Source organism: Brugia malayi (assembly GCF_000002995.4).
Source record: "Brugia malayi strain FR3 genome assembly, contig: Bm_v4_Chr4_scaffold_001, whole genome shotgun sequence".
In the NCBI taxonomy this organism is placed as follows: Eukaryota; Metazoa; Nematoda; class Chromadorea; order Rhabditida; family Onchocercidae; genus Brugia; species Brugia malayi.
This window is the reverse complement of record NW_025062478.1, coordinates 11,258,237-11,269,215: the sequence shown is the minus strand read 5'-3', so window position 1 is coordinate 11,269,215 and position 10,979 is coordinate 11,258,237. Positions and strand designations below refer to the sequence as shown.

The window sequence follows — 10,979 nt, the reverse complement described above, 5'->3', positions numbered from 1 at the left end:
AAGTTCATTTCAACCATTAAACAATATTTACTAATTACAATTTTTGAAAAGAATTTTCGAACAGTTTACCACTCTATGTAATTGAAATTTTCAATTAGATAAAAAAGTTTTTGAATGAGTTAGTAAGCAATTTAAAAAAGTGTGGTAGTTATATTTAAATGCATAATTCTAAAAAATCCAAGCACTACACTGCTTGCAACAACGAACTATTTCTATGTTATACATAATAAGAAAATTTGTATATACATACACACACACACACACACACACCTAGACACATGGCGAATAAACTTGACAACGTACGACAAGACACAAAAAAATTTATGAGAATAAACTCAAAACGACGAAAATTCATAGCTGTGATGTAATTAAGTCCTTAAAAACAAATCTATTTTTATAACATCTTAAGAACATCACCAATGACAGACTGTATCAAATGAAAAAACCCTGCAAATTAGGCCAATGTTTAATAACAAAATCACTGCTTCGACATGGATGTAACGCGATATGGCGGCCAATTTTCTTCGGACAAATTCGTCTACGCAATATCCTGAAAGAAACAAAAGAATAAGTGTAAATCGATCAAAAAGTGTTTCCTCTGCAATAAATTATCAGCAATTCTACTTAATGTATGCTATAATTGATATTTCAAATTTTTTATTTCAATTTCATACATCATTCCATAATGGCGCAATATTCTGCTCAGGAATATTAAGCGGATGAAATGAGTAGAATGGAAAAAGAAAAACCGTATTCACTGATTGTTAAGTTGAGAAAAACCTTTAAATTCTTGCTGATCAAGATGAAGTAACTGAAATTATTGGAACCACCACTTATAACAGTAATACGACCGATATTTCAGTCTATTAAAAAAAAAAAAAAAAAAAAAAAACCGCTTCAATGTTTGTAGTTTCATCAGAGTTAAAAAAATCCGAATAAATAATGATGGACAAATGTGCAACATGCATAAAGCTAAACTCAAAAAATATCTCATAATGAGAAATTTCAAAAGGCTTCCAAATGTAACCCATTAAGTTTCATTTTAAAAAGAACAATATATCAAAGAAAAAAGGCATGCATGAGAAGTGCTTTGGAAATCAGTATGATTAATAAATATTTTGAAATATCTATCGCAATTTCCCTACCTCCCGCTCACTTATCGTATTCTACCACACCGGTAAAAGCCCACAATGCGATCGGAATGCTCTTGCTCTTGAACAGCGTTAAAATACGTTAAATTAGCAATTCTTAATTTTTTTTTTTTTTTTGACAAATGCCCAAATTATGCTTCAAACTTTGTCTGAAAGACAACTTAACAGAGAGAACACCCATTAAATAATTTCATATCTATACCAATTCCTCACTATATCAATTACTTTCTACCAGACTTCGCATATTACACTTACTTTAATCGTGGTCCAGCGAGGAATAAAAGCTTCTCATCCAAACCACTCCATCGACTATCCGGGTGAAAGTTTTTCTTCCTGGAAGTACCCACGGTTGCCAACACGGAACCGGATGTTGTAGCAATTTTTTTATCGTGTGCTGTCGTATCGACGCCAATCAAAAGTGCTGGTTGCGGAGCTTGAGATTGTGGTGCCGAAGTGGTTGTTGCCGTTCGTGCAACTGTAGCTGCCACTGCCTGTAGCTGTTGTACTTGTTGTTGTTGCTGTATTGTTGCAGCAAAAAGAGCCGGATTAACAGCAGTAATAGTTGGTGGCACAAGAACAGAAGTGGAAAGTGATAATGGTGTTACTGCAGCTACAGGTTTATTTACTTCACGTGCAAAGTTATGCATTGCAGTTGTTGCACCCGTGACATGACCTAGGTGTGACTGCTGATTACGAATAGTGGTGCAAACAATTTTGCTTGGACTTAATGATGGTTTTGTAACAATCGTGCTACTAATATGTGCACCAGAATGAACTGCAGCTATATGTGGTGATTGCAACGATTGTGATGACAGCTGTGATGGCAGTGATGGTGGAGGTGGTGGTGGAGGTGGTGGTGGTGGTAGTGTTGATGGTAGTGTTGGTGGTGGTGGCGGTGGTGGTAATGGTGGTGCTGTTGCTGGCAATGATGGTGGCGGTGTTACTCCGGGTGTTGCAACTGATAACACTGCAGGATGATGGTAGTGAGTATGAGCGGTACCAATGGATCCACTAGTTACCAGATGAATGGCACTTTGTTGCTGCGTTTGCGCTACCGTTTGTTGCAAATGCTGCAATGAGAAAACAAAACGAAGACTAAAAAACAACCGAAATTTATCAAATCCGTGGTAGCATTTTTACGACTTATCTCCTTTTACAAGATATCCTCAAGGCTTTGGATCGGGAAAACTGACATGCTAATTACACTAATTAAATGCAAATTTCAATGACTAGGCAATTACAGACTAGAAAAAAAAAAAAAAAAACATATATCCCTTGTAGCACTGCATGCAGAGGCAAGAATATATCTAAAGTTACAAAAGAATCTCATCATAGAATCTTTTTTAAGTGCCTCCCTACCTAATGGATCACATCTTGCTTACATTTAATTAAATGAATTAATTCGTTTAATCTACTCATTTTTTAAGCGTTAATCGATGAGAGACTGAGACCCATGACTTCGAAAAATGCCTAAAATGGAATAAAAATCCATTGCTCGAAGAAAAATGCCAGAATTTTACTTTAATTTCTACTTCTAATTTTCATTCAGTTCTATCCAACGAAACCGTTAAAATCACGCACTCAATTACAGCTCATTTGAACGCTTAAATTTCCCTCTTTAAAATAAAGGAGGATAATCGACGCTTCATCCATAGAATAATTTAAATGGCTCTACTAAAACAACCCTCACTACACGATATATCGCTTAGAATTGCTCCAGTTAGTCACTAACAGTAAATGCCTTAAAAAATTTAAATCTATTGGCTTAATTCCCTTTGCAATACAATAAACAATATTCCCTTTGAATTCTCGCACAAACGCTGCCAAACAGTGACTAACTTAGAGGAATTAAAGAGTTACTCAGTTCCTCATTTTCAATCCAAAATTTGTCCTTACTGTCCCTGAAGAAGAAAGTAATCTACACTTCAAGCATGAAAAAAGACTTAAACTAAAAAATTTTGATTCAAGTCATTTTTTCTTAGATTACGGTAGTGCGTAGAACAAAGATTTTTGACATTATTAAAGAATAAATTTAGCCAAAAAATTCAAACTGTGCAATGGAGTGAAATTTAGAATAAAACGAATTAACTGAATAGTTAATTCTAATAAGTGAGTGTTTGGGTGCATTATGCTTGTGTATGTACATTTAGTTACCAACTCTGACAAAGAGAAAGAACCATGCTAAGAGGCAATCAAAAAATAGAAATATATAGAAAATTTGATTCAAACAACTTGAAAAAGCGACAAATTGAAAATGTTATCCAGAATGTCCAAATTTAATTTGACGAAGTTATGAAATCATAAAAAAAAAAAAAAGTTCAGATAGTAAAACCTGTCGTTTAATCGGTGGTCCCCCCTTGTCGCTTCCATGTCGTTTTTGAATGTTTGATACTGCAGCCCCCATCTGAGTGAACTGTGCACTGGACGCAATGATTGATGAGGCTATTTGAGCAACAAGCGCATCAGGAAGTTTGTTAGCCTTAATTTGCTTCGCTGCACGGATTATTTCATACGGTTGTCGAGTTGTGCCTATCGAAGCAATATTATATTAATAAAACAATGAAAATTTCTTGATCGAATTTCTAAATAATAAATGTTTTATTTAAGAAACTACTGAATAACCAGCATCTTCACAACTGCCAAAATATGGATCAAAGTTTTCGAAAAATTAGTTATAAGACTCGACAACCATATGCAAACGCCCAATTATAAAGACGAACTTTGCAATTTTATTATTTTTAAAGATTTCGCATTAAATAAATGACCGTACCATTATTTTTCAATGTTACTGTGTAATTCAGTAATTTCGATGCAGTTCGATAAAAACATTTTTTTTTTTTGAAACGGTTGAAAAAAAAAAAAAATATCAGCATTATCTTAATAGCACTAATATTATCGGTAGATAGGAGGATTAATTTTTTGCAACTTAGAGATCTTATTTCAAGATTTAACGAAAAAACTTACAGAACTGCTTGATAGCATGTCCATTTATAGGTAAGAAAGGACGTCGTGCGGAACGTCGAATGTTGAATAACGATTTTGGGGCCAATCTGCGAGCAATTCGCATTGATAATGTTGTATTAAGATAGAATGCAACTCGAGTTTTTACTGATGATGAATGACCTCCTCCAGACATTTTCTGCTGTGCTTGTGAATGACCCGATGGCAGACGTCCGAGCATTTGGTTGGTACCGGAACGACCATTAATTCCATTCCTTGTCTAAACTTGAGAAAATTTTATTTGCTTAAGATACAATCGATTTAAAACACTAAAAATTAACAGTTCTCTTGACTTTCTTGAAAGTTTCGACAGCGCCGGAAATCTTATTGTTCTTACTAATTTTGAATTAATATGGACGAGAATAATGGAGTAGTATGATCACCTAGGCAATATCAGAATAAATAAAAAACGACAAAGAGTGGGAGACTTTTCTGGATTTTGTTAAACAATTGTAAAATTAAACAAACATTTCATTCAGTTCAATAGAATTATGTATTTACCGAAGTAGTAGTAGAACCTGCTGCTGTTGCTGCTGCAGAATTTCGATTAATAAAACCAGCTGTAGTAACTGCAGATGTTACTTTTTGTGATTGCGGTTGGGGCTGTGATACTGATTCTTGTGTTGTTGCACCGTCAAGATCATAAGATTCTGAAAAAAGAAAAAGTGCAGTTCAGGAATTCGCAGCTATAACTAATAAGTAATAATTGATTGGAGTTTTCGGAAAAGATACTCTGTAAGAATATTGTTTTCGTGATATGTTTCAAGCTGATTTTTTAAGCAATTTTCTTTCCATTTTGATCAAAATTAGTTAATCAAATTGCTTAATAATGAATACGTGTCTAAAGAAGTAACAGCATTTGAAAATTCTAAAATATAATTAAGGAATAATTTCTTGACAAGATGAAATAAGCTTAGAAGCTCAATTTCCAATATAACAAATGATTACGATCTAAATTAAGAAATGAACAAACTGGAACTTTATCTACTCACACCATATTTGCTCGCAAAAAAGCATCCTTACAACAAATTTTTGGAACAAACTCTCTACTTAAAAGAAATTAAACTTCAGAATCGAAAAGAACAAACCATATTCATGAACACGTTTTAGTCCACCATATTTTTTCCACTGACACCAACAAACACTACACAAACGAAGTTGCAAATGAGCTGGGCCCCATGCGTACCACTGGGTTGACTCGTCTGTTTGACAACTTTCACATGCTGATGTACCTTTCATCGGTTGTCCGCTAGGATTCGGTGGTCCAACCAAATTTGGATTTGGTTTATTGTAATTTGGTATGTATACTTGTTTTAATTTACTTTCTTGTTCGACTGCTTTATTCTTTTTAACTTCAACATAACGATTTGTTGTTTTCCACATGTAATAGTATTCAACAATGTCCCGCATTGATTTCCAAGGCAAATAATCGGCACGTATATCACTAAAATCTTTCCCATACTTTTCTACAGCTTCTTCGAAAAGATTGGCTTCCGCTGCTGACCACTCTTCCATTTGATCACGACATAATATCGGTCCACCTAAGCTGACTGTATTGTGTGACGTTGTTTTATCCGCGTCTAACGGATAATGTTGTTTACTAGGCGGAGGTACGAGGTACTTCACTGCCTGAAACAAAAGAATAGTCTGAAAATTGCAGGAATCACCAAAAATAATATGAAATTCAATAATCCGATGCAAGTTACCATATCTCGCGTCACTAAACTATTTTAACTGGACTTTCAAAACTTCTTTTCACCATAACTACGTATTTTATTTCTGAAATACTGAAATTTTATTCCATAACTTCATTTATTACTTAGTTCTTCAATTACAATAACTTGCAAACTTCTAATTCAGAAATTAGATTTTTTTCAGAAATTTAAGTCTACTGAAAGATTGTACAAAACTGACACACGGTTTTCCTTTTAACCGTAGTTGATTACATCTCATCATCCAGAGACGCGCTAAAATGAATGACCGAATAATATTGATAATTGTCATTCAGGGCACCAATTACTAATCAAATACAAGTCTTTAAATATTCCGCAACTACCATCACCCAGTTGCGCTATCTTCACTCTTTCTATCATACTTCCAATTAGAAATTAATGATAATTTTAAAATTCCACAAGATCTCAAAAAATTTTATTGGAGAAAAAGTGCGATATAAATATATACCTGTCCCATATCATAATTTGCTTGATGTAAAAGAGCCATAGCATGGAAAAGGGTAACATCGCGACTTGCAGCTGCTGCAGTCATGTGCAACGAAGGTAATTTCATCGAAGATGAAGTGTCCAATGCCCGTGAAAACGTTCCAACTGCTCTGAATATAATAGAAATGATGACGGCATGAGAAAAAGATTAAAAAAGACATGTATCCAATTATAAAAGAATTTAAGCAAATTTCTCTTACATTAATAAATAATACCTTGCAACAATTAAGAATTGATCTATATCACGATCTGTTAAATTGTGATGCGGATGATAGACGAGAAATTCGCGCTTCGAAGTTGTCACGACTGTTCCTTCATCATCATCTTCATCTTCAGCAATCACCAAATTCCTAAGTTATTTTACTATGAATAAAAATTTCAATCTCTAGGATTTTTAGAGAATACACCCCAAAATATGCTTTTTTCTTCAATCGAAATAATATTTTATATCCTAGAATTATCTACAACTCAAAATATATGGTTATCACATCACAATGATGGATTCAGGAATATTCTTCCGTTGTCTAATATTTACATGCTAATCAAATTCTAAAGATCAGCACAACAGAACTACTATGTATAGGAGCCAAAGAGATGAAGAACAAAATGGACTATTGGAAGGATCAGAAAAACTATATTCAACGATCAGGACTTATAACGCATTCAACTTACCCATTCTCTTTATTTTCATCTATAGCATCTGGCGCCATATCATCAGGCACTTCACACTGATATTTTTCACCAACTCTTATTTCACCTTTATCGGCTAGTAATGTCATTGCAGTTGGATCGAATACCAACGAGTAAAAAAAAGCATCCTAGAAAATGATTCATAAGTAATCTGTTTTGCATACTGAAAAAAAGAGTAATATCTCTTTTTTCAGATCATCTTAGTATAATCCATAACTTCTATTCCTTCAAAAATTTCAAAACATACGTCGCGATCTAAGTACATGTCTGGAGTTTCAACTTCACTCAGTAAAGTTACGTTACATTTGCCGCGAATATGTGTCGCTGGAAGTGCTTCAATTTGTCGAGTAAGATAAAGTTCATGTTGTCTAAAAATGAAATGATTTTTGTCGTTAACAATGAAGTTTTATCAGTACATCCCAACTTTCCATAAAGAAAAAATTTTAGTGGACTAATATTTCAATGTACAGAATACGCAAAACTTTTGTCAAATTTCAACAAGTGTTAAATTTGTAATTCGCCTTTCCACCACATATGGCCTACCTCAATACATGTCTTTCTTTCGGTGTCAAATTTTCAGCTCCTTTTGGAAGACCTGCAAAACCATAACCACCTTCCTTTGACTCTTCACCATCTCTATCCTTTTCATCGTCTTCTTTGGCATCTGAGACTATAGAATCAATAACATCCTCATTTTCCGAACGATTTATTCACAACACAATTCAAAATTTTCGGCTCCTTTTCGAAGATCCGCAAAACCACACTCCAGAAACTTGTTAAGAATCAGAAATTCATCAAATAATCAACTGAAATACACTTTTCCAACAAAAACGGATTATTACCTTTACTCTCTGATTCTACTTCTTCGTCATCACCAGTATCTACACACATAGGTGTTGGTGAATCACCCTCCTCATGAGTAGCAGTGGTTGGAGTAGCGTCATCTTTAGTTTCCTGATTGCTTTGCTGACCATTTTCAGGTGAACTTTCATGATCTATACAAATTAATTATGCACTCTTAGCACAGTATATCGTAAAGATAACATTGTAGTCATATTGTCAAATAGTCAAATAGCCGAGCAAAACAGAATACTAAAACCAAAAGCTTTGATGTTGAAACATTTACGACCACAATTAGAGGGCTTATTCGACAATACAAGGCAATATCTCTTATCTTCCAAGACATGTCCAAATGGCAGTAAATACCCAAAATTAGCCAAGTCATTCCCACCTATACATCGTTGATCAGACTCTTCAGGTATTAGATCTGCCAAAGATGCATGATTTTAGTGATATGCTCCATAATTTCTCAATATTACTCAATCACATTCAATCCCAAAATGTGATGAAAAGGATCTACATAAATTGTCTTGTTTCTTCCGCAACTTCGAATCAGTAAAAAGTTTGAAAGGTTCGTGACATAACAATAATAATGATTGAGATTTCTCACCTTTTTTCATCCCGTCGGATGATTCATCGCTTGCATCTCCTGTAGGAGCAGATGACATAACAACAAGACGTCGCCTTGTATTTACCACTTTATCTAAAAAATGAACTTTGAAAAAAAATACGTTGTAAGCAGCTTTTTGTATTCTCTTTTTGAACCTAAAGCAACTTCTTCACTGCATCTTTCCAAACATCATCACAGCAATTTTCCAGACATCATATGTTACGTCTTTTCACGTTAGCATTTAACACCACTCTAATTACCTACCAACTCTTTCTGCACGATCGGCTACTTTAAGCAGTGATGTAGGCAAGTCGCGTCGTCGACAAAAGCATGATACTTTCGCTTCCACATTTCCTGATGGTGTCTGAAGCTGTGCTCAAATTTCACATTTATTGCAATAAATTTTATCAGTAAGTCAGCTTTAATTAGGGGAAAAAAGTTCAAGCCAATTCCCAATTTCTGATCTTTACTTTAGTACCATTTTTAAGAAGAACTTTCAGGACAAAGTGAAGCAATCATTGAGCACATATGTAACTAAGCATATATGATGTGAACACGTGCATTTCTCACCTTATTCAATTCTTCAATTTTCCGCACTTGATATGGAGCTGCACTTGAAATCTCGAAGTATACAAAGTCTAGAGGGAATACTTTATATATTGAAAGAAAAAAAATGAAGGCCTGGATTAAGCATTCAATATCATGTAATTATGCAATTATGATTACTTGGTTATTTAATTATGCCACATTAGCAAATCTCATATAAATAGCATTAGGTAATCAAGAAAAGATGAAGAAAAAAAAAACAGTTAATTTTTTCAGTTAATTTCGTGAATTCTATTCCAAAATTTAAAAATTTTACCACCAACTCGATACATATTTTGCGCCATCGTAATTATGCATTAACAACGTCGAATATGCAGATAGAAGTATGCATAAATACAAAAAATCTGAAATAAAATGACCAGATTCACAAACACATTAAATGATACACGATTTGAAATGTGCAAAATATGATGATTACAGAAACAACCTCTTAAAATGACAGATAAATACAGCGCGACTAAATCAAATTGGTGAATAAAACTGACAACAAAAATAATAAATCAGAAAGAATTAAAAATTATACACAATGAAAAACTACGATTAAAAGAACTTGTTTTATTTAACCCGGTAACACTGCACAAACACTTATGTTTTCCAAATTCAAATATTACTAATAATTTGTCGAATAAATGAAGCCAAAAGATCAAACGCTAAACTTATTGTTACATGACAAGAAAAGCCAATAAGTAAATGCTTTCTTCGAGGAATGTGAAAAGAACGGTAATTCTCTTGCATTGAATTTCTAAATTCATTTAAAGGATTCAAAGGGTATAAAAGAAATCAAATAAGTTTACTGAAATGAAAATATATAATAAAAAATCCAACTTTGAGAAGTCTTTCATAAGATCCACGATGTGATACATCCGATGCTAATATGAAGTAACAAAATGCAAGAAGAAAAAAAAAAAAATAAATTAGGAAATACTAAGACATTACAAAGATAGCCCTTTTTTCATTATCTAAGGAAATTAAAATAGAACAATGACAACAGCAAAAAGCTTAAAAACTAACTTGTGAAAAGCTAAACGTCACGTATCATTTTGACTTCAAGCGTGATATACACAAGTAATCAAAGACGTCAAAATACGCTAATCTGCGAATCAATGAAACAGTAAGCTTCGAACTTAAGTCCTTCACGGCCAAACCCATACCTAGGCCACGCCACCAGCAGCGGACACGACGGATCAACGTGGACAGACTCCCTCCGCCCTCTGCCGTAATGGAAAAGCATAAACAGCTTTGTGCTACTGCTACCGCAAGGGCTTCATATGAGTGTGTGCGTGTCTGTCTGTCTGTCTGTCCGTCCGTACATCTCTGTGCGCAGCGTACTCGTCCATCATGGAAATCGATATCTGAAGTGGACCTTACGAACCGACAAGCGACCAAGTCACACGACTTATTTAGACCATCACCACCATCATCACTTATCATTATTATCATCACTACCGTCACTTGTCATTATCATCATCATCATCACTATCATCACTTATCATCATCATCATCATCTACCCTACACTTACACCTCAGTTGCACACCTCAAATGGTTGACATTTGAATTTTATGCCATAACTCTGTCCCCATATTCACATATGCTTATTTATCGGAGGACGGATGCCAATTAAAATGCCAACACAATCAAAAGGACACATAGATTTGAAGAAGTATGCAAAGTTAGATGAGGTCAAGTTGGTGTGTAGAGAAGGGATATCCTTACCTATAATGTACAAGTATGAGCAAGAAGGGATAGTGATTTGGCGCTAATCATTCCTTTGTTTGTGTATATATTGTATAGCTATACTGTATGCATAAGATTAGAACTATCTTTAGGAACTGATTAAGACATGGACACAATATGATGACAGT

General features: G+C 34.2%; 1 protein-coding gene across 5 annotated transcripts; it reads right to left on the bottom strand.

The window, feature by feature from the left end:
- Window positions 1-432: 432 nt before the first annotated feature.
- Window positions 433-10,547, bottom strand: Bma-lin-40 (ELM2 domain containing protein; the record flags this gene model as incomplete). Of its 5 annotated transcripts, none has more annotated exons than XM_043082433.1 (16): window positions 433-550; window positions 1,407-2,221; window positions 3,484-3,680; window positions 4,116-4,371; window positions 4,653-4,801; window positions 5,240-5,780; window positions 6,333-6,480; window positions 6,586-6,720; window positions 7,043-7,188; window positions 7,308-7,428; window positions 7,604-7,724; window positions 7,903-8,055; window positions 8,511-8,603; window positions 8,775-8,874; window positions 9,081-9,148; window positions 10,268-10,547. In XM_043082433.1, 16 exons carry the CDS (start codon window positions 10,545-10,547, stop codon window positions 433-435), a joined length of 3,441 nt encoding a protein of 1,146 aa, XP_042938367.1. The 5 variants fall into 5 exon arrangements, with proteins under 5 accessions (XP_042938367.1, XP_042938368.1, XP_042938370.1 ...); XM_043082434.1 differs by lacking the exon at window positions 10,268-10,547 and adding an exon at window positions 9,373-9,400; XM_043082435.1 differs by lacking the exons at window positions 433-550; window positions 1,407-2,221; window positions 3,484-3,680; window positions 10,268-10,547 and adding an exon at window positions 9,373-9,400 and having other exon boundaries at window positions 4,099-4,371; window positions 4,734-4,801.
- Between the last annotated feature and the right edge of the window lie 432 nt (window positions 10,548-10,979).